We start from the raw sequence: 24,107 nt of genomic DNA, 5'->3' as shown, positions 1-24,107 counted from the left end.
GGGCGGCAAGGCTGGGTTGGGCGTAATGCCCCTCACTTTCATGTACTGGCACAGTTGACGCGGAATCTCAGCAAGCGTTTCGCGAGTCAGAGCGTCCGGATAGCCCGCGAACCGATTGTAAGGTACAAATTGGACACTATCGTGCATATATCAAGGGCTTGAGTCAGAAACGATAGGCAGGAGCACAATATATCTTGTCAGAAAAAAAGGAAAGCAAATACTTACATGTCACGTGACGAAACCCGTCCATTGCTAGCTCGGAGCTTTCCTCCGTCCCCATCGAGAGCGACCATGGATGAGAAGTCTGCGGGCCCAACGCCAATAATCACAATCTGCGAGAAAGATATCACCCGCTGTTAGCAAAGCATCTCGGTAGGATACACTTGCTGGTGCTCACCGAAAGTGGAGATGTCTGGGATGCCTCAACGATCGCGTCAATCGTCCCCTGCATATCCATGATCGCGCCATCTGCATACACAGTGTTGAATGTTGCACTTAGTCTACTCGTCGGCACACTCAAAGGAACGGGGTTGCAGCAGCTTATACCGGTGATAATGAGCAGTACAAAGTACTTTTGCTTGCGAGGGTCATTCAGTTGAAACGCAATTCGGCTCGCCTGATTAATAAGCCTGCCAGTGTTGCCGCACACAGCACACAGAATTAGCGATGTTTTCCCCATCTCAACACAACAAATAATGCCTTACGGGGCAAAGAACGTTGGACCATGCAGCCGAATATGGCCAAGAGACGCCGTATAGAGCTGAACAATCAATCGTAAAACGTGTTTGCTTCGTGAGTAAAACTGACTGCACCGCAAGCTAACATCACAAATTTTACCTGCAGCACACCCTGAGAGCCCGCAACTTCGGGGCTCGACGGATTCAGATTGAGCGGAAAACAGTGGTCCACGTCCAACGCTCCAGGAGGAATGCCTCCGAACCCGTACACTGGGAACTGCTTATCTGCGTCGTATTCTTGCAAAATAGAGACCGTCGACGAGATCGCGTGCTGGTACTGATTTGGACCCCGAGGATCGATAAAGTGCAGACTGTTCATGAGTAAAGCACAGATTAGTCAAATTAGACGACCAGCTCCACTGTCAGACTCATTATGCAGTTGTATCGTACCTGCGCGGATCGTTGGGCGGGCCGTTCGATGCCGTGTAGTCGATACCGATAATCAGGTTCATCTCCAGACCACCGCTAACTGAATACACAAACGTCCACAATCAACCATTCGAACCTACCACCGCCCCCAATTCCCGAGACCAAGCATAACGACATATATGCACGTACGAAAATCGATGAAGCTGTGCTCTCGGTAGAGCTCCACCTCCGCGACCACAAGCAGCCCGGCGTTCGTGTACTTCTTGCCCTTCTTCTTTTGCAGAGCCTCATTGTGCAGGGTGTAGTTGGTGCCTCGCTTTGCCATAATCTCCTCCAGCGTGGTTTGCACTTGTCCGATAAGCTCGAATTTGCCACCTCGATCTTCATCGAACACCTCCAGTCTCAGTGGGCGCCGGTGGTCTCCATTGCACAGCTGCTGCAGTGGCAGATCGAAGCGTCTCCAACTAGGATTCAGGTTGTTGTCGATGGTCTCCGTTCGGTGGACCTGCGTCCACGAGCTTCCGTCCTCCCTCAGGCGGCTGATGGTAAGGAACGGGTCACTCTTGCTGAACATGCCATCCATGTTGGCCAACGCTGTGGCGGAGAAGCGGAGACGTGCGGTTTCACTGGAGGCCTTGACCTCCTCGGCCCTCACGAGCAGCGAGCCCTGGTGCTTGGACTTGTTCTTGCCCCGGGTGAGCAGGAAGGACCCACTTTGTCCCGGAGCTCCCATGAGCTGCCCCAGAGTGAACTCGGCACCTCCGATGAAGTCCTGCTCCTTGAGCTTGTCGGGGGACGAGCTGTCCTGGTCGTACACCTCCACCTTGAGCTGCTGCACGGACTCGAAGTGGAACTCCACGACGAAGAGCTTGGCCCATTTCGGGTTCAGGTCGTCCTTCTTGGCCTCCGTCTTGCCCACTTGGGACCACCCAGCGCCGCCTAAAACAGAGGGAGACAGAAGGTTAAAAGCTACGGTAAGAGTGGATGGTGTCACTGACGCGGCTTACTTTTCACGTAGAGCACGGCGAACGGGTCGGATTTGGAGATGACGTCGCGGTCTTTGAGGTCCTTGGCGCTTAGCGACAGCTCGATGGACGACGTGGGCGGGCGAACGGCCCCGGGGGGAGGCGTGCCAGCGGCGTACATGGCTGAGCAAGATGGGATCTTGAAAAGTGACTAAAATCTGATCGAGATGGATTTTTCTGGTTGTGCAACAATGGGTACATTTGTGTACGGTTTAAGTGTACTTGAAGTTAGCAACTCTTGAGGAGCATTGCCGCACGGCACTTTGCAGTGCAAGGGCTATCGCCTCGCTGAGCTAGGCACAAAGGGTAACTCAGCCTGCGACTTGCTGGTATAATCTGCATGACGAAGGGATCGCAGTACCTGGCTAATGCACCAACAGAAGGGCTTCTTGGTCTTCCTAAGCTTATCCTTTTGCTGCTGCGGCGGCGCCAGCGGGTTCAGGCGCGGGAAGACGTAGCGGTCGCCTGGCAAGCTAGCGCCACTGCCAGCGGTACTGTCGGGGCCGTGATTCGGATGGTGTCGCTGCTGCTCGGGCTGGTGGAGACCACTACGGCGGGGGCCGACCCGGGCAGCGACCGGGCCACCGGCGGCGGCGGCAGCGGCGGCTGGGGCAGGTGGCGCGCCTGCTGCAGCGTGCGCTGGCGCACGAGTCGGTGCAGCGCGGTCTGCTGCAGCCCGAAGGCCTGCGCGGCTTGGCGCAGGGAGAGTCGGCGCTCGACGACGGCGTGGATGGCCTGCGCCCAGACGCGGTCGCTGGCGGGGCTGTCGGGGCTCCAGTCGCGGCGCATGCCCGGGGTGCTCATGGCGGGGGCTCCTTCTTCTCGCTCGGAGGCCAGGTCGCAGCGGAGAGCAGCGGAGGGCGAAACACCTTCGGGGCTCAGCGGCAAATTGAAGACTGGATCGGGGTCGAGGACGCCGCGGCACTTGTCCTTTGTATGGAACAGGCCGCCGAATACAGCCGAACGATACGCTGTAACGAGAAGGAGCGACAGGGCGGAGAGTAACATGTACGGTAGGATGCAACAGCAGCGGCGCGGCTTATGACGGAGCAGAGGCTGGGGTCATACGCAAGCCAGCGTATGCCGTTCCGAAGGCTATGCCTGTTCGGTGGGGGATTTTAACTCAGTGGGCGCCCCTAGCCCTCGAGCACGAGCTCTTTGCTAGAAAGGGAGGCGACGTTTCAGCGGGCTTCCCGCACAGAGGACGCGCTTGAATCGATTTGGTACGTGTCCTTGCCAAGGCAATGGCGCGGCGGCCCCCGACCAACGTTGGGATCGAAGTCCAACGAGTCGCCGGCCAATATCGCGGGCCCCATCAAGGCCCTGAACGAGCCGCGCGAGTCGGTCGGTCTGAAAAAGGTTCTTCACTGCTTGCGTAGGATTCGGGACGCAGCAAGCCGGCGCGTCCATATCTTTTCCATCTATTCTGCGTCACATGCGGCTCTAGCGCCACGAGGGCCTTCTACGCTTTTGCGTTATGAGCTGCGGTTGCTCGAGCAGTATGCGTAGGCCAGCCACCAGCCCGAGTCCAGGGGCAGGCCCAAATTGAGAGAAGCCGTGCTTCAAATTGAGAACCGCCAGAAGCAAATTGAGAAAACCTCCAATCCCGAATATGCATATCATCTAATCACCTTCAAGACCGAATATATCGTACAGAGCAACTGACTTGCCCACTCTAAGTTGATCAGAAAATTCCATCCGGAAAATTTTGGCCGGGACAGTGCCCTTTTTCTTGATCTCTCTTGTTTTGATTTTGGTCGTTTTTGTTTTGATTTTGACTTCTCTCAATTTGGCCTTGAAATGGTGTAACAATATTGTCAACAATTTGTGTGTGAAATAATATCTACCCGGCCGACCTGTCGTCCGACCGACGCGTCCAACATGTTTTTTTTACGATGTATAGTGTGCGGTAATGACTGCATCACTCACACTGGGGGTGTCTAAGGGGAGGCAAACGCACCGAACAGTTTTGGTTTTTTGCTACTACTAAGTTGAGCATCACGTTCGCTGCGCTCATGTTGCTTTAGGCCGACGCCTCAAACTATGTGTACCACATAGTTTTGGCCGACGTCCCCCAGTCAGAAAGATCTGGCGAGGATGGCCAAGATGAAGTCGGCAACCGGCACCCGGAGTAGGCGACAGCACGCCAAAGGTACTTCACGAGAGATAGGAGGGCGGCGAAAGGAGGATAATTATGTGTGTTACTTGTTGTATCTGTCAATACCTGTATTAAGCTCGGCCAGAGGGCACGGCGATGATCACCGTGGGCGCATTCTCAACAGGTTTGTTATCATGCAAGGCTATATAGTATCTAACGCTTCTAATCTTTTATTACTGTAAGTCCAGCCGCATATACCAAAAATCTATCGGAACTTCCGAGTGTAGCAGCGGCGCTCAACCTGATGAGCCTCCCTCTGATGAGCAAGGAGGAAGCTCCCAGCCTTGCACCTTCAGCGACCAATAGCGTGACTGCAGCCTCTGCGCAGATGTGGACTACGTCGATCACTACAGCGCGCGAGCATCATGGAGATGAAACAGGGATTCTAGCGTGAATGCTGGAGAGGTGCATGCTCGTGGAGCGCATGCTCGCGCGATAAAAACAGCAAAACTACTTCACCTTACCTAATGTATAAGGCATCGTGTAAAACAATTTACTTCTTTAATTGAACTGATACAAATATGCAGGGCGCGAGGTGCACGCTCTTCGTGTGCGCCAGGCAGCACACGCACGCAAGTTCAAGCCCTTTAAGGACAGATGGGTAAGATTGAATTCATATACGTTTGCGTTATGAATGAGGCGCTATACTACTCAAAATCGCTTCTTGGGATGTGTTCCGGAGTTCTCCCTGCTGCCAAGTCACGGGCAGCTATCCCTTCACACATCAGTTGGAAGGAGACGTCGCGCCTAATGCGCAGGAGTTTGTCAGCATAAAACTTGTCCGGGACTTCGTGAAATCGCCGCGCTCGCAGCAGCTCCTTTTCGAGAGCAGCATTCATCCTCCGTGCTCACTCGCTGCGCAATTCCTGCATCGCACGCTTCCGCTGGGCAACGAACTCCCGCTTTCCCACTACCTCGTCACCTTTCTGCTGCGTCACCTGCACCTTAGCAACATCGGATCGCAGTCGCTTCGGTGGTTGTTGCGAGGTTTCCAGGTGTGTAGGCGCCGCCGACTTCACACGAGGACTCGATCGCTTTAGTGTTGAGACTGCTCTTGAACCGGGCGGACAAGAGCTACGACTCTGCTGGCCGGTAGACAGAGACGCGACGTTTTTTGGAAGGTACAGGACTAACACCGGGTTGGCGTTCGCTTCGATGGAGCTGCTTGGGACTTGGAGACGAGAACACAGCGGCAGTGGGGACCGTGTTGGGGGTGTCGCTCATCAGAAATGGCTTGTATCTTGAGCACAGGAAGTTGAAAAGTGAGATGTTACCCGTAGCCTGCGATAGGGTGTTACGGAGAGGTGTGCTACGGCAGATAAGTAATGTCGGAGGAGCAATAACAAAAGAGTTCACCGTGGTTCTAATGATCGATTGTGGTCTAAAGCTGCTTGTTGCATGGATAAGATTACAAGCTGAGCTTTATGCTTGGTCGCATCCACTGCTTGTTGAATTCGCTTTTCTTCGTTAGAGAAACACGCTTGCTTTTCTGCTGAAGTCTTCAGCTGCTGTAACGTAAGCGGAGCCGTGAGTACGATGTCTTCGCGATCTCGAACTCGGGATAGTGCAACAACGTACGCGAAAGACGCGCTAGGAATTGAAGTCGAATGGAAAACCATTTTGTTACATGTCAAGCCCTGCACTTTGTGGACAGTGAGCGCGTATGCAAGACGCAGTGGAATCCCCTCTCGAAATACTGTAAGATCGCTAGCTTTCTTTCCCCAGCTCACTTTTCTTGGAACTACTGGTATTATATTTGGCACATCGTGCAAGAACGAAGGGCCATCATACAGATCAGAAATTTGGACAAGTAGAATAGGCAGATCCATGTCACTAGCAAAGATTATGTCGTAAATCACCCCAGTGGTTCCGTTACAAAGGCCTGCTGACTGCTCCATGTTAAATGTCAGGGAAACTGGAGCGCCAACAGCAATGTTGAGATGTCTCCCTACAACTCGATCTCGGTCCGAGATAGCTAATTCTGCATCTTGAAGTAGTGCATTGATCGACTCGGGAGAAATACTCCGCTGCTGTGCTAGCCTCTTTAGCTTTACACTATGCTTCGATCGAATATGAACTGTTGGGTTAGGCTCACTTGCCAAACTGCGATTGTTTGCTTCCAATACATCTGCATTCAAATACGCAATGTGCTTAGCTTGAGAGACCCAAGGAGGCATCTGATTTCCCCTGTAATATCTAGAATTGAATAAATCAACATCACTCTGAGTAGGACACTGCGTCGTAGGCGTCGTAAGGCGTCGAACCACAAGGGGTCTGCTTTACCTCGGTTCTGACTCGTTAGAGCACCTACAATCGAGATATTTGCTCAGATTTCGCGTCCTAATAATTGTGTAGGGTTGAGGATTTTTGAGATCGGCGTGGACAACGCGTACGGAATTACCGGATCACGCTGAGCTAAATCGCCGGTGAATATAATATCTCTCCCGCCGAATGGCTGGTGACTACCTCGTGGCCATATCTCGCGCATTCTTTGATCTATCCAATACATCATACCACAGGAGATAACGCTAAATTCATCAATAATAACCAGATGTACGTCCGCGTATTGCTCTTGTAGCCGTTTAAGTTTTGATGCCAACCCTTTTGAATAGTAAGCGAAGAATAAGGACTGGAAAAGGCATTTCGTGAGAAGGAACTAAGCTCCAGTGCAGAACATATCGTCTGCCCCTTAATATTAAAAGCCGCAGTGCCTTGGTGTGCCAATAGAAGAACTCGTTTCGACGTTCGCCTGGAGGATGAGTGCTCACAGAACACATTATGTACGTCCTTGACAATGTGCCTAATGAGCCAACTTTTGCCACTTCCTCCTTCACCATGAATAATCATTTGCATAGGTTCACAGGCAGTGTTCTCGCACGTTGCAAGCAATCGAGCGCGCGATTGAGCCATAGCAAACGCAAATGGGATCCACTGTGATTCATCCATTGTTTCAGTGTGTGTGTTATTCCCATCATCATTAATTGGATAGTGGTAACTACTACCTCGTGGCTCCGCGATGCTCATTCCACTACTAGCCTTTCTAGCGTCACGCTGCATCTTAACCCACGGCTTTACATATTTCTTAATAAAATCTTTAGCCAGACATGCAACGCCAAGCAGTAGTTGTCGTAAGTTATCGTTTACCTAGAAGGCATGATAGTACACGATACCGATTAATGCACGCTACAGTCATTCAGCGCAGTAGTCATATTAAATTTGGTTGACACTAGCGAACGTGAATGGCGAGTTGCAGTCGTCCAAAATCAGCTTGAATGCATTGCGCAGCCCACGCATCTCCGTCTGCAAGATGCCGTATTGTGCTTTTCAGTTGTTTTGGCAAATCGGACGTGTAAAACAGCTACCTACTAAGATGGGGCTAGGTTATCGGAGCAGATTAGCAGGTCCCTCGTAGGGAATTAGGACCAAGAATTGCTAGTCCGATGGAAGCACTTGCGCAGGTCCTACAAACAGCCGAAAGCCCGAATGTCGCCCATTTTCACGGCATTCGGTGTTTGAGGTCTTACGAAGGACTCCTACCAAGTCTTGTGGCAGGACTTTCATACGAGCTGACTCTATTACGGTGTATGTCAAACGCAGAATAAACCTATGAAAACACGATGCAGTCGATACGTTAAACACTCCAGTCGTCGCCATTCGCCTTCGCGGGTTCCGGCATTGCATGCTTCCCCAAACAAAGATTGCTTGACTTGGACTCCAACCGGAGTCCATTGAACGCAGAGACTCCAGGAGACCACTCATCGAACTCGTCCGAGATTTGCATCTCAGATTTAGAGACCACCAACCTCAGATTAACTGACCTCCAAAGTCCTACGTAGGACTCGGCAAAATGACCGAAAGGCACAATAAAACATATTCTCGTTGACACCATCGCTGTAGTAGTTTACCCGCGGTTCGTGTTCTGGTAGCTCAAAAGAAACCGTAGCAAAGCATGTGCAGCAGGTGCCAAATGTCACTTAACCCCTTGGTTCTCGACGTCGTAAGTTACGACTTTGCGAAATCCCAATGTCGTATAATACGACATAGCTCGATTAACAATAGCGTTTGGCTCGAAACGAGATTGCTATACTTTAATCAAGTTTATTTTCGTCAGCAAAAGTATAAACAAGAGAGGTAAAAATCAGAATTGCACAAAAACCCGGATATGGAGCTGTCATCAGAGATGTGTTGTGCATAAGTGAGATGTAAACGTTTTGATTGGTAAATATTGATGATTTGACGATTAGAGCCTTGCAGTCATCTCTCAACATCGCGAAAGCTGGACGTTTTGTGTATTTTACCAATCCTATTGATCCACCATCTGGGATTAGTATGGACTCGTTCTACGTTCAATGTCGTAAGATACAGCGTACTTCGCGTCGTTTTCGACTCTTATGTCGTAAGTTCCCCCCAGAGATCTCTACAATCTTATATTTCTGGCGGAACTTCTCTAGTTACGGACAGGACTTGCCTTTACAAAATCGTAGTTATTTTTTACGTCGTAAGTTACGACATAAAGTACCGTAGATTATGTGTTTCGGTGCCTCAATCTTGGGAACCAAGGGGTTAAAGCTGTAGCAGCAGCTTGTCGTCCTTGACGACTATGTTCATGGTGGTCACCGACTCGATCGGGTACTTGCCCGGCGCCGACTCGACGCAGTCGGCGCGCGTCGGGCGCGGGTTGTTCTCCGTGGACTCGAGCTTCTGCTTGCCCACGTCCACAGGCTTGCCAACGGCATTGCAGTGGTCCACCGTCATGTTGTAGTACGCCAGGCGGGCATCTCCATGCCCAGGTCGCCGCGCGCGCACCGAGGGTCTCCTCAAAGCTCCGTACGCCCTCCGGGTTCTCCACCGTAGCGGTAAACTTGGGTGCGATGTCATTGGGCTCGTGCAGCCAGGGCTTCTTGATGCACTCGTCCACGAACGAACGTCGTGCACGTCGCTGGTATTGCGGATGACGGACGCCGCGATGAAGTCGATTACGTGCTCCACGGCCCAGTTCATGCCGCGCTTGTCCTGCTCCGACAGCGCCGGCATGAGGCCAGGCAGGTCCACGCCCTGCCGACCGTGCACTGTGTCACCCAGAGCGCTCCTGACTTTTTACAGACTACCCTTTTTACAATGACATAAGGTTTCACAGAGAAAATAGCCTTAACAAGGGGTCCTAAGGATGTCCAAGTTGAGTTAAATCTTCGCATTTTAAGCTATTTCTGACATCCTCCATACTAACCGTCGCAATCACTGTTTCATAACTTCGACCCTCGGGTTTTATGGCACAATCAATTAGTGACAACAGTTCACTTCAAAATGAAACCGACTGATCCTACCTTCTATTAATAGCCAACGTGTTATTAATCCCAGTTTTTTCGCCGTTTTCGGCCGCAGTCGACGTGATTATTAATTGTGACCCTAACCGATTCTAGTAATTGATATCGACCCTTGGTAAAAAAAGTAAATCTGAGTCGTAAAAACAGCTAAATCAGAGTAACGCGCTATTATAGAGGGGACTTCGTCCCAATAACGGACACGCTGCGCCTCAGCGGATATCTGCTGCCTGCACTTGTTATTACCATTATCATCACTATTTTTGTGAGTATTATACATGTATTACTGCACAAGATATTTTAATTCTTATACTAGAGATGCTCTAAGAGCATCTCCAGCGGTTGGTCTCAAACACGGTTATAATTGATGTAGGCAACATCATCATGTTGCTATTGGTATTGATTGCAACGGCCACTGTCGCCGCCACTGCCATGCTACAGCTACTGCGGCTGCTACTGTCACTGCTACTGTCACTGCTACTGCCACTGCTTCAGCCCTGACACTGTCACTATCGCTGCTACTGCTACTGCTGCTACCCCATCTCTACTTCTATTGCTATACTACTGACATTCCACTATTGTTAAAGAAATTGCTTTTGATATTGCTACCGTTACTACTGGTCACTGTTATTGCGCGTTCTATTCGAAATTTCCGAGGTCGATTGATTGAATCGACCCAGCCGAATCACCGCAAAACGACAAACCCTCGTCAAATCATATTTTATGAAATACACAGGGTAAGACAATCACTGTGAACCCAGGTGCAGATGCAATTCCGCATTCCGCATTTCCGCACTCAATGCAAGGCAGCCGCCGTCAGGACGATCGTCTCGTGCGCGAAGCCATCGGCGAGTCTCGCCATACCCTGCGCGCGGGAATGTAGCGCGTCATGACCCATCAGAAGACCAGGAGACGCCGGATACTGTATTCGCAGCAGAGCAAGCAGCTTCTGGCTTCGCCCAAGTCCTGCGCGCCGCTGCTGGAGCTGAGAGTCAAGCAGACCGTGTCGGTCAACAACGCGTCTCAGCTGGCTCCTCCCAAGACCTTCGAGCCTCCTGGAGGAGCTGAGCACCAAGTCGATCAAGTGGTTCGAGAGCGCGCTGCTGCTGGACTCACCCCAGACCTGCCCGTCGCTGCTGGAGCAAGACCTCAAGTCTGGCACGCGGTGCTCGAGCGCGTCGCGGCCGGGGGTACATGCAAGCAGCCGCTGGAGCTTGTAATGGGCCTACATTGGCTCGCTACTACGGCTTACACGTGTGCGCACGTGTACGAGGAAGCGTAGGTTTCTTTTACTTGAGTTAAGTATACTCGAGATCCACGAGTATACTTTAAACAAGATAAAGACTTTAAGTAGCGTGTTTTGGTAAAGATGAGAACTGTTATTTGTGATTTATGGTTTGACTTCCCCTACATGTAATATTCTAAAACTAGGAATCTGCCAACGGCTGGTTGGCAGGATTCCGCTAACATGCAAGTCGCTCATTCGCTAAAAGATGCTGCTTTCAGCCAATAGGAATCCTAAACGTTTATGAACCACCCGTCGTGGTGGTCCCAAATGTATGTAGCCATTGGTGTACCTTACACCAAGGTCAAGAAAGTCTTTCGGACCTCTAACAGATGCCGTGTCTGTTTGAGTTACAAGTGGCTGTAGCCACTTGCCACTTGTGCGTGTAACCCCGTTACACCATCCCCCCGTCAACCACCATTGACCGTTTGGTCAATGCGTGACGTTTGAAGAGAGCGTGCTCGTTCCGTAACGAGTACGTCGAAGTTGAAGACCCCTGGCGCAGCAGCGGAGGATATCTCTGCTGCTGCGTATAATGCACGGCAACGTGCGAAGCGCGTCGCTGCCACGGGGCCAGGACCCACAGCTTGCCCTTGAAGTGCCTTCGGGCGCTGTTGTTAACAACAGCGCTCGTATTACTTTCCAGCGTGTAGCGCATGGTGGGCTTCGTACGCCCTCACCATGTCCGGGACGTCTTCGAGCAAGACGTTCCGCGGCTCTCATGTATCTTGGTTGGGAGGGAATCCTCTCCAACGGATACGAAAACGAACCGGTTGCCTGTTCGTTCTCGGGATACTGTGACCAACAATCCGCTCAATTATCCATCCAGTTGAGCCGTGTGCGTCACGAATTGGCGGCAGTGGTGGTGTAAACACGTCCCGTGTGTGGTCAACTTGGTGTTGACCCTGATCTCGCGCCTCCCCACGACCGAGTTCCGGTCGTGGAGTAGTTTCAGAGCGCTGAGTTCGGCGTTCTGAAGTATCCTCAGGTTGCGGTGGCCTCCCAGACCGCCTCGATCGTTCCGGCCGAGCTGTACCATTAGCTCGACCCGCTGCTCCAGCGCGACTTCGCACTGGAGAGGATGACGGCTTCCGCCGAGTCTTCTGGTTCGGTTCAGCCGAGCTAGGTAGCTCGTGCTGCAGGTATGGCTTCAGTCGTCCGACGTAGAACGTCGGATGGAGGCGCATACTAGACGGTATGTCCAGTGTGTAGGCGTTACCGTGCCGTGCCAGCGCAGTGAACGGCCCGATGAAGCGCGGAGCAAGCTTGCTTGCCCCGAAGTCGGAAACGCCATGTTTAGGCAAGTTTTGAGTAGCTAACAAGACTAATGAACCCTTCTCGATTTTATTAGTGTTGCCCCTGCCAACATTGTCTGCATTCAGCTTCTGTCGACCGACAGAAGCTGCAATAGCGTCTTGGACAAACCGAACGACGGCTTGTCTGCGCTGCACGAAGTTGATTGCGTCCGAGCTGGATAAGTTCAGCTCGTTTCCAGCAGTAGGCCCGGCCTCTGCGTCCATGTTGGCGGTGTCTGTGCCCTGCACAGACCCGTTCTTCCTATTGTTGTTGCTATTGTTGGCGTCTGTGCCCTGCACAGACGCGTGTTTCTTGTTCTTCTTGCGTGTGGTCGCGGCTGACACTGTGCAACTGTCAGCGACAGTCTTCGGCTGCTGCGTTGCAGTCGGAGATCCTCCCCCACTTAAGGAAGGAGCCACCATCCCGAGTAGACTCGAGAGGCGTGGGTGCCTCATGGCATTCACGTAAAACGGTGTATGCCCGGTCGAGGCATGTACCGAGTTGTTGATGGCGAACTCCGCCATCGGCAGGCACTCGCTCCAGTGTTGGAACGAGTGAGCGTAGCTCTTAAGCACGTCCACGAGCACGCGGTTCACGCGCTCGGTCTGCCCGTCCGTCTGCGGATGGTCCGCAGTCGACATTGAAAGTTGACTCCCAAGAAGTGTAAAAACTTCTCGCCAAAGGTGTGCAGTGAAGCGCGGGTCTCGATCCGACACAATGTCGATCGGCATGCCATGGTGTTTGAACACCATCTCGACGAGCAGACGTGCAGTCTGCTTCGCAGTCACTTCACCGGGTACCGCAGCAAGATGTACCATCTTGCTGAAGCGGTCAACAAAGACCACAACGCCCGTGTTCCCCTGACTGTCCGGGGGAAGACCGAACACGAAGTTTAAAGACATGGACTGCCAACACTCTCGTGGAGTTGGTAGTGACTGTAAGGGAGCCTGCGCGAAAGGCGCAGGCTTCACACGTTGACAAACCTCGCAAGCACGGACGTACTTGCGCACCCATTTGTACTGGTGGGCCCAGTGGAAGTCTCGCGTGAGAAGAAGGTATGTCTTCTCACGGCCCGGATGCCCCGCAGTCGGTGCATCGTGATACTCGTACATGATCCTGAGTCGCAGGTCATGATCATTGGACACGACAACTCGGTCCGCGTTGTCGTCGACAGCACTGTAGAGTAATAACCCGCCGTGCACCCGATAACGGTGTGCACGAGCACGAAGATGCTTCGGCAGCTTCTGACGAGCTTTGTCAGAAGGCGCTGAGCCGTAGGCCAGCAAGAGCTTCGCGTCCGCGTCGTGCGCGTACGGGACCTTCACGCCGTCCAACAGTGACGACGTTGGGGTGCTCGATCGCATGGCGTCAATGGAATTGACGTCGGCATCAGTCGTGGCGTAGTCAGGTCGACGAGATAGCGCGTCGGCCACCACATTGAGTCTTCCGGGTTTGTACTCGACCCGGAAGTTATACTCTGCGAAAAATGAGAGCCATCTCGCCATCCGTTGCGAAATGTGCGGCGACTTCACAGCCGTCCGCAGCGGCGCGTGGTCCGTATAGACCACGAACGGTTTGCTTCCGAGTAGATACATTCGAAACTTCGCGAGTGCGTACTTCATGGCAAGGAGTTCCTTGTCATGCACCGGGTAGTTGCGCTCAGCTGGCTTCGCGATTGGTAGTAGACGACACGATCATGACCCTCGTGATCGTTCTGCATCAACGCGCATCCGATTGCGAAGTCGGATGCGTCGCACACAACGTGGAACGGGCGATCGTGGTCGGCCACCGCCAAGATCGGCGCCTCAGCCAAGCCCTGCTTGACTGCATCAAAGGCCTGCTGACACTCAGCAGCCCGATTCCTTCTTCAGAAGTTGTGACAGCGGGCGAATCGTGCCAGCATAGTCTTTCACATACTTGTACAAGTACGTGACCAAGCCAAGGAACTGTCGCAGTTCCTTGACGTTCGACGGCGTCGGCCACTCAATGATCACTCAGGTTCAGGGCGGACACCGTTCTTCCCAACGAGACACCCGAGCACGGCTATCTCGCTCGCCCCGAAGATGCACTTCTTCAGGTTCGCATCGAGCTTGTGCTTGCGCATGAGCGCAAGCAGCTTCCGGAGATGCACCTTGTGCTGTGGACGAACACATCGTCGAAGTAGCCGGTGCGAAGTCGCGCACCGAGCGCAACAAGTGCGTCACGCACCTGTTGAAGGTCGCAGGGGCGTTCTTAAGACTCTGCGGCATCACTAGCCACTCCCAGAGGCCGTGAAAGGGATATCGCTCTAGGACCTGATAGAACCCATCGCGCAGATCAAGAGCACTGTAGATAGTGCTCCTGGCCATCGAATCGGTGATGACATCTTTTCGAGGTATCGGCGTCTGCGCCGGTATCGTCGCATCGTTCAACTTGTTGTACGCATGAACGATGCGCCAGCCGCCCTGTGGCTTCCTGACACAGAACGTCGGAGCACTGTGCGGGGACTTCGATTCCCGCACTTGTCCAGCTTTGTGACGACTTTCGAAGAAGTCGTCGATCGCTTTGGCGTGCTCTCGCGGCAGTGGTAACTGCCGCGTGCCACAGTACTTCGTGCCCGGCACGAGATCAATCTCGTGCTGGATACCCTTGTCCTGCGGAAGCTCCGCAGGGATCTCTTCCGGAAGCACGTCCGCGTACTCCCGTAAGCTCTCGTAGTAGGGGCTCGTCTTCAACGAGTCCCAGCTCTGCTCTTCAAAGCGCTCCTTCTTCGTCTTCGCACCGAGAGTGTCCTCACTCTCAGTGGTGCTCTCCATGAAGAACTGCCTCAGTTCTTCATTCTCGCTCTTCATTCTCTCGGCGTCCGAGAAAATGCATATTTGCTCGATGCGTCCATCGTGCAAGTCACGCGCGAAGCGCTTCTAGCTCATGACTGGAAGCGAAGTCAACTCCGACGCTTGCGTCGGAGGATTAGCGAGAGTCATCTCCCTGTACCGGAACCCGGCACAGGTACGCGTCAAGACGTTCAACGTCTCGACGTCCGGCTTCTCAGCCTCCGTCTGCCCGGCAGACATTTCTTATAGCGTCTCGGCCCCAGGCCGAGACTTGCGCAGCGACCTTCGCATGCGCCGTCTTCTTGTTTTGCGGAGCCCGGCTCCGCTTGGGTCTTGACCTCGTCCAGGCCCAGCCGTGGGCGGGTGTTCTTCTGTAATACAGCCGTCGGATATATCCCGCGGGCGAGCGACTTCAAGCCCGGCTTGGTCGCCCGGCGCTTCGTCGTGCAGCAGCGCCGGTTCCCGGAACCGTCGCGACTGTAATACCTCGACGCCAACCATTGGCGGAGACCCCCCATGACGGAGGGTGCGTCGGCTCCCGGAGCCGACGAATCAAATTCACCCTATCCATGGCCTCCCGGAGTCGACGGCGTTACGTCACCTTGGCTCTTATTATTGGCCAAAACTGATCCAATCAGATTCGCGTCAGCCTCCACGGCTGAGGCGTGTGACTCGCCTGCGTCATCCGTGCCCTTCGGGGCCGGAGACTCTTCCTGATTCGCTGAAAAGCGGGTGTCGACCTCCGAGCTCAACAGATTTCCGTTATTAGCTGTCGGCGGCAACGCCGACGCTAGTTGCTCTTGTGTGCGTGCTCGCGCGCGTAGGGCACTCCGGGACAGCGGCGTTAGGCGCTGTCTCGAGTGGGGAGTCGCGCGCACCTGTCGGTGCGTGCGTAGCGGCAACAGGGCCATCGCTCACTGTTCCGCTGTCGCGACCGAAGCGCACGAGAGTGTGCTTCTCCCAATCGATGACCCAATCATGCCGTGCAAGCAACGGCATACCCAATACAATGTCAAACTTATCGTCCAGATCCAGGACGATAAAAGGTCTCGACAAACTCTTGATCTCCATACGTGAAGCGCACGCGTACCATGCGCTTCAAGGTTTTAACGATGGCCCCCGTTGCCAATCGAACTTCCAACATACTTCGAGGTATAGTTACCTCCTCGAAGTCAAGCCTTGATAGACTTCGCAGTCAAACAAAGTTGTTCGACGCGCCCGAATCAACCAAAGCACGAAGAGAGTTGCTCTCTCTCTTCGAAGACACGTTCAAGATGACAAGGTTCGGTTTGTCACCACGCATTTTGCCGTGAGAAGGGTCCTCACTGGGGGCTACAGTCCTCAGTGTCGCATGTCCGAGTTGGAGACGTGTGACTGCTTCCCCAGTAGGGCGCCCCGCGCCTACTGGGTTCCAGCGTTTTTTGTTTGTCATCGACGATGCCCGGCATCGCCGCGTAGACCACCATATCGGTGCACGTATGCCGTGCGCTCTCGGGCATAGTGACCGATCCTTCCGCAACGGAAGCATCATACATTACTTCCTTGTTGCTGTTGATAGCCAACAGCCGTTGCACTCGAGAGGTCCATTGGTTACGGACCTCCCGCTATCGCGACCGGAGGCGGTTGCAGCATCGGCGCATTTGCATGCAGTTTAGATTGCCTCTGACTAAACTCCTCCTGCATCGCAAGAGTAGTCGCAGCTTCAAGAGTACCTGGGTACTCACGGAAGAGATAGGTCTTTACAGGCCCATCTCTCAGACCCTTCATGAACGTGACGACCTTGGTCGCCTCGTCTATCGGGTTGGTCACAATGTTCGAGACCAAGTACCGTGCTCTCTGCACGTAAGCATGAACATCATACTTACCCTGCTGTAGGTCGAGGAACTCTGCCCTCGACCGAAACTCATTTTGCGGGGGCTCAAACGCTTGTCTGAGCTCCTCCTTGAATCCCTCGTACGTGCTTCAGCACGTAGGATCAGAGAGTCGGCGTCCATACGCCCAACTTCTCGCTCGGCCGCCAAGACATGACATGGCGAACGCAACCTTGGACAACGGGTCGACGATACGTCTAGCCGCGATGGCAGTGTTGAGTTCGACAAGCCAACGGAGGTGAGGCTCGCCCTCTCTTCCGACATAGTTGCTCACGTTTAGCTTCAACGATTGTCCACGCGGTGTCGTCTCTGACGCCACCGTGGTAGAGGAAGCAGCATCACGCTGCTCCTTCATGATGAATCCCAGAGCAACACCATGTTGCTCTGTCGGCGATAGCGTACGCAGCATCGCAGCTACTGCCGCCTCCCCAATGACTGTTGACAGTCGTTGGAGTGCCTCCCACTCTGGATCCGACAGGTGGAGGCAGTCAGCGCGTGCAACATGAGTTGCAGGCGAAGTGGAGCTTTCCATGGGCACCTCCGCGCTCAGGAAAAGGTTCTCGGCTCCTCGTTCGTACAGCTCCGTACGAACGTTCAGCTAGTCGGTCGTTGGACGGACTACAAAGTGCTACCAGGTGTAATGGGCCTACCTTGGCTCGCTACTACGGCTTACACGTGTGCACACGTGTATGAGGAAGCATAGGTTTCTTTTACTTGAGTTAAGTATACTCGAGATCCACGAGTATACTTTAAACAAGATAAAGACTTTAAGTAGCGTGTTTTGGTAAAGATGAGAACTGTTATTTGTGATTTATGGTTTGACTTCCCCTACATGTAATATTCTAAAACTAGGAATCTGCCAACGGCTGGTTGGCAGGATTCCGCTAACATGCAAGTCGCTCATTCGCTAAAAGATGCTGCTTTCAGCCAATAGGAATCCTAAACGTGTATGAACCACCCGTCGTGGTGGTCCCAAATGTATGTAGCCATTGGTGTACCTTACACCAAGGTCGAGAAAGTCTTTCGGACCTCTAACAGATGCCGTGTCTGTTTGAGTTACAAGTGGCTGTAGCCACTTGTGCGTGTAACCCCGTTACAGAGCTGGTCACAGCGAAGAACGAGCAGTGCAAGAGCGAGTCGCAGCCGGAGGTGTCGGCCCAGACCTGCCAGTCGCTGCTGGAGCAGGCTACAGCGAAGGGCAAGCAGTACCTGAGCGAGTAGGAGCCAGAGGCACTACACTGGGCTTGCAACCAGCAGCTGGAGTTGCACAGACGATGAATTTGACAGCCCAAGCTTCGCAGAGGCGGGCATCAGCCGCAGATGCAAACCGATTGGCATCTGCTCCTACCACGACTCAATCTGATGCAGTCCTTATGCCGCTGGTATCAACCCAGCAGCTCTACCAGCTCTTGGTACAGCCGGATGTCAAAGAAACCCTCAACCAGCGCGACACGTCCGGCAACGCGCTGGCCTCTGCTGTTATGAGTGGTGGCTCGTTCAATGAAATTGTCCACAAGCTGTGGGAAGCTTACGCGCCCCGTGTGAAAACCCGAGCAGTAAAGACAGACGGCGTATGGTCTACGGAGACGCCCGAAGCTGCCGAGGGGGCCAAGGTGATGCAGTTTAAGCTGAAGAAGCATGTTGTGGACCCTGCAAAAACGGATCAAGCGTGGCATCAATGGCTGGTCAAGCTACGTGGACAGACTGTGTCGCTTCTAATTTATGAGTATGGCGGTGGTATTCGTTCGTGCACAAAATCTGGGTGAATTTAAGGCCGCCTGCATTCATCCTGAACAAATTGATCGAGCCGGAGCGACAGCCGAAGGCTCTTTGAGAGAAATCGTAGCAAGGCATGGGCTGCAACGTTCCAAGGTGAAGCTGTAGTCTAGCGGATGTGGGGCAACCACATTACAAGAAATCTCAACCGCTCCACGTGGGAAACAGCCATCTTAGACCCTCCGCCCGCCAGTGTCGCGAGTCTACTGCGCCCCGCAGACTCGACGTTAGAAAGCCACTTAGCCAGCGTTACGCAATCGGCGAACGCGTCATTGGACTGCGTGCAAGGAACATTGGAGGATTATCGGGTGATTCGTCGTGGCTGGGAAGCCTTGGACCGGCGCCTTGAAGAGTACGAACACCTCCTCGAGACTCGCAGAGCTGTGATTGAAGGATTGCTGCGCGACATTGCGCCTCCTTCCCGTAGATCCGATGCTGCAGCTCAACAATGTTGCGGACACGGATCACATTGACTGATGCAGTGGATCACAGTGGACTTCCGGACTACAATTGCGCAGAGTATGCGCGCTCAAGTGCAAGAGAAAAAAAAGCGTTGACATTGTTAACTTCAAATTGCGCACTTCAACACGAGCACTTCAACATGAGAAATACCATGTGATTGGTCTAAAGTAGTTGTGTTTATAGCGAATCAAATGGCCTTGTCGATTCGCTGCTGGATTTTTGTGACAGCTCGAATCGCTTGAGTTTCGCAATTTTGGGCGGAATCGACAATACTGCCTATCCCTACTGCAACTACAGCTACTAAAACTACTATTTCACTATTGTTAATGATATCATTGATGTTGCTAGTTCATGTCTCCTGCTATCGCTACTGCGACTGTTTATTATCTGCTGCCACTGCCGTTACCACTGTTATTTACTTCCTCCGGTCGGAGAAGAGTGCAGGATATTTTTTCTCGCCGCCGTAACATTTTTTCTAGACATGCGATTGGACCGCGGATAGTTGCATTCGATGCGGAACGGTCTGGGATTGACTCTCGTCCTTTTAATCACTCAAAAAGCGTGAAAACCAACTGAGTTATGATGAAAAAGGAGTAAACGCAAAGCTTTATTTTCGTACTTCATCGTGGATTTGAGCCTCCGCAAATCCCAGGTGGGTATCCTGGTGCTGGCACAAGCCGCTGTGGCTTTTGAAGCAAAACTCGCCTGGTATAGAAGATATTACAGCAGCACTTGCTAGACCTAAGGCTTTCTTTTGAGGGCGGGGGCGATTCATACGCTCGAGAATTGACAGTTTGGCAGAAATCGACTCCAGAATGGCGAAGCTGTGCCGGCGTATGAATATGACCTATTTCTTGCAAATTTTGAACTTTCTCTGTAAATTCTGCACTCTTTTAAACCCGGAGGAAGTACGCTACAACTACGATATCAGCATTGAAAATGACATCGCAATGATATTGCCCCTGCTTTCTTCTTTACGCCGGAGAACGACAGCCAAAATCTACTTCATATTTCTATTATATATTGTTGCGTAATATCACTGGGCATCTCATGACTGGCGCAAGCTAAATTTACAAGTAGACGCCGTCTGAACATCGCCGTCCCCACAAGCATTACCGGTGATCTTAACTTCTTATCGTCGTCTAGACTTTGTATATCACTCTCCTCTTTTCTGAATAGTATATGTAACTTGTATTGCTGCGTAATTAATATCAATATGAAGTATTAATATTTCTTATTCAGTAAAATGCTATTGGAATTGTTCGCTTGCGTCAAGATCACTGCCCGCTGCCACTGCAACTGCCCTACTGTCAATGCCACCGCTACTGCAACCGCTATTAAATAATGGCTTTGCTATTGATATTGCTATCGCTATTTCTGTTATTAACTTTTTTCTGCTCGCCCCACGACCAGGAAGAAAAACTGTCAAGGTCTACTCCGTGGTGCGTGAGTTGTTGCAACTCAGTATGATGCGATCCAACGAGACTTTTTCGCGAACCGCACCTGTTAAGATATCTCTATTTACGAACGAGCAGTTTACACGTCACCGCAGTCATGAAGTACGCGATGCAAATTGGCTTGAAGGCGCTAATCTCGCTTTGTTATGAGCTCATATGGCTCTAATTAGGTTCTTGCTGCAGCAAACATCACGCCCATCTAATCGGGCACTTTTAGGGTTAAAGTGCACCACCATGGCACGAAGGTGGCTTGTCCGTCTATCAATCAATGTCTCTTCTGTACCTACTGCAGCTCAATATGATGCGACGTCCAGAAAACACTACGTATACTACTGTCGTCGATCGTCGCTACTACGCTGCACACACGTGCAGAGTCAAATTCAGAGGGGAAGGTGAGTACATGAGTAGGAGCTAGAACCGTTGCATCGGGGGACTAGCTAGTGCCAGCCCAACAGAGACCGGCTTAGGGAGAGGACATTCTTAGGCAGCCGGCAACCCGTGGGCCTGTCCTCACGCCTTCTGTAAACCCGAATGTAAATACAGGGGTGAGCGTGGACCCTTCCTGCACGGACACACCCATCGGGTCCGCTCCAGATCCACCACTCCACGGCCAAGAGGTCATCAATAGTCCCCTCGCGCCCTCGTGGTCGCTAACCACGGTCCCATCCACTTTATGACACACTAAGTTCGTCAAGGCTCGTCCTCTAAACTACTCAGTACTACCTTACAATGACCCGCACACCTCGCCGATCCCCTTGACCGCAGTACGAAACGCTTAGAACCTCTTCTGTTGTTGGGTAGTGCCGGCCCCGTGCCGCAGAACACTAAGCGTAGTATTAGCTGCTTTATCTGAACCATTCCTGCCCAAATTGCAACTGAAAGATGCGGAGGCAGCCGCCCCACAGAGCTCTCCTAACGAAGTCCCCCTACCTCTACTTACCGCCTACCTTCAGCCTGCGTCGCCTCTCCTGTCGTCGATACTCCTATCTGTCCTTCGCCCGCCGCGTCTTTTCTCCTCGTGATCTTCGATTGTGTCGACGTCAACCATAAGCTCCCAGCTTCAACGTCTCCGGTGGTAGCAGCTCCTCCCGCCACGAACTCGCCACTACCCGCTCCCGACCAAGGTGCTGTGCGCCACACCATCGGCCGTGAGGTCAATGGTCACTGGCACGCGGTTGCCTAGTGACGTCGCGTGCTCTTGGCGATGTAAGAGCTCGTGATGTCCACACTACTGTGGTGCGACGTCCAGAACACTACATACACTTCTGGCGCGCCGTGCGCACTCCGTTTAGCCAACGTCGCATAGCGCCGAAGTTCGCACAGTATGCATCGTAATGGTGGCGTGTGAATTAAACCGCGCATTTTTTTGCTTAAGTTTTATTTTAAATCCAAAACCCAGTTAAAATCATCGATCCGGACGCTTCGCTGCTTTATACCTGTAATACCATGAGATTTTGGATACTCTAGTTCATATTAAAAAGTACCGAATGTATTAAACTGATGGTCTGACAAGACATGATGCTGGCTCTAAGCTATCCGCTTAGAAAACAACTCTTACACGGAATCGGGTCTGAAGACCCCCCCCCCCCCCGCCGCCGCCGCACGACAGCAGTGATCTCCAGAGAGGAAACTGGTGTCAGGTTGCCTCTTCAACTGTTCAGCTGGTTGGCATCCAGCAGATTAGTCCTGAGGAGCGAAGTCAGCATGGTCGAGATTTACGCGAGCTATTATAATATCTCTTCACCATAGAAGCAGCTCGGCCTCAGTGTCTGAATCGCTGTAGTACTCCCTTGGTAAATACCTTGACGCGCAGGCCGCGTTGGTGTCATATTGCTTGTCACGCGCATACATGCCTTTGAAGCAAACGCGCACGCCCTCGTTTTCTCCAATATCTTGTCTGTGGCAGCCTTCGTCGTGCCAGGACCGAAAATGAATCGTTTGGCGGACAACTTCGTACGCGAGTCCAGCAACAAGGCCATACTCATGGGCACTCACGGCTGAGGGAGACGCTCAGCGATTCGATAGATCGGTCAACGTAACCTGGACCCGCGGGAAGTTTGCTTATTCGTCTCCGGGTTACGAGCGCCATGTAGTCAGTAGGCTGAGAACGCGTTCATTCGCCACATGCAGCAGTACATGCATTGTAGACGAAAGCATGGTCGCCAACGGAGACTCCACTAGGGCTAGCTCAGCAACGCGCTACATGACTGCCTCTATGACTCATTTGAGCCGGGCGTAACCCTCCGGGGACTTGCCCGAAGCAAAGAAGTTATTCAGAGTACTTGGGTTTCGAATCACCGCCCCACCCTTCGGAAATGCCCCATCTTTTGTCACACTGTCCCGGCTTGACAAATGGCTTCGACTTTGAGCACTTCTTCAACCCGGTACCATAATCAATGCAAAGGTTGAGCGTGTGCATCGCACAGTCAGTCTGCGGAGTACAGTCAACTTGCCTCGAGGTTTCTTGCGCGCCTCGAGCAGTGTCGTAAAGCGAGTCTTTTTGTTCCCATCCAGGCGGTAGCGTGCCTTCAGTTGATTATTCATCAGGTTGGCCAATTGTTCGGAATCGTGGCCAACGTTCCTTACTTCGGCAAGGGAGCAAGGCGTTCAGGTCGCCATTGGTGGTTGATATTTCTACCGGAAAATCAAACAATGATTTTCTTACTATATTGCTAGTCTATAGGTCGGACTTGTCCTCATTTTAAAACTTTTGATGAGCATCTCAACCGCGTCATCTGTAAACGTTCCGCAGAGATTATCCAGAATGTTGTTGTATGTCTTCCCAAATGGCAGTGAGATTTGGGTCGCTCGTAATGCCAAAAAGCATATCCTGAAAAGTAGCAGTCGTCATCATGCTGTTGGCATACCCTAGATACAGACACATCATTACAGTAGTTAAATTTAGCAGCTTTCAAAATCGCAAGAAATGAAGCACGCACCATCACGGATCAGCCACCGTGTTATATAGCCCGGTATTTCCTCCTGGTTCACCGAAGTTGATCACAACGGTTTCTGGCGCTGTGTGCGATCTGCTTGTGAACTCGCGTCTGGGGATGCTTCCCGCTAAGCTTCAATGTTGGGCTCCATGTGCACCATGTACGGTCTGCACGGGTTTGCTGGCGCCGCAGCTCTTGGATAGCCATCTCGTGGTCCTTTTGACTGGCCACTAAATGAATCTTGGCGTTCGACGCGTTGCTTGCGCGGCGGAGCAAGTCTTTCCACGCCTTTGTCTTCACGCAGAGCAGACAAACATGCGTGTACGCCTTGTCCTTGTAGGTAGAAGGTGTCTCCAAGCGATGGACCAGCTCTCACGCCGGGTCGATCGAGTTTGCCGGCGACTTGTGGATGATGTGGTCGATTCATACTATTAACGGGCTCTGCTTTTTCTTCGACTTCACCTCGGGCGAGGTCGACGTCGGGCCTGTTGCAGAGATCATAGTTGGACTAATGATCCACAGGCCGACCGCACACACTGCACGGCGAATCCTCCCAATGACAGTCTATCTTAGCCCAAACTCCAACATCAACGTGCTGCCA

At 52.5% G+C, this 24,107-nt stretch overlaps 3 protein-coding genes across 3 annotated transcripts; all 3 read right to left on the bottom strand.

The window, feature by feature from the left end:
* Positions 1–12: 12 nt before the first annotated feature.
* PHYSODRAFT_540811 (hypothetical protein) lies at positions 13–2,252 on the bottom strand (the record flags this gene model as incomplete). The annotated part of the gene is made up of 8 exons (XM_009523288.1): positions 13–136; positions 226–332; positions 398–468; positions 547–616; positions 838–1,048; positions 1,128–1,206; positions 1,296–2,045; positions 2,114–2,252. Coding segments are annotated over 8 exons (1,551 nt in total), but the record flags the coding sequence as incomplete, so codon positions are not given.
* Positions 2,253–2,558: 306 nt separating this feature from the next.
* On the bottom strand, positions 2,559–3,000 carry PHYSODRAFT_285183 (hypothetical protein; the record flags this gene model as incomplete). The annotated part of the gene is made up of 1 exon (XM_009523287.1): positions 2,559–3,000. A coding segment is annotated over exon 1 (256 nt), but the record flags the coding sequence as incomplete, so codon positions are not given.
* A 5,852-nt stretch (positions 3,001–8,852) lies between these two features.
* Positions 8,853–9,323, bottom strand: PHYSODRAFT_327211 (hypothetical protein; the record flags this gene model as incomplete). The annotated part of the gene is made up of 3 exons (XM_009523286.1): positions 8,853–9,067; positions 9,096–9,189; positions 9,216–9,323. The coding sequence occupies 3 exons, from the start codon at positions 9,321–9,323 to the stop codon at positions 8,853–8,855; spliced, it is 417 nt and encodes a 138-aa protein (XP_009521581.1).
* Positions 9,324–24,107: the final 14,784 nt, after the last annotated feature.

Source organism: Phytophthora sojae (genome assembly GCF_000149755.1).
Source record: "Phytophthora sojae unplaced genomic scaffold PHYSOscaffold_2, whole genome shotgun sequence".
Classification (NCBI taxonomy): Eukaryota; Oomycota; class Peronosporomycetes; order Peronosporales; family Peronosporaceae; genus Phytophthora; species Phytophthora sojae.
This window is presented reverse-complemented; position numbering and strand designations above follow the sequence as displayed.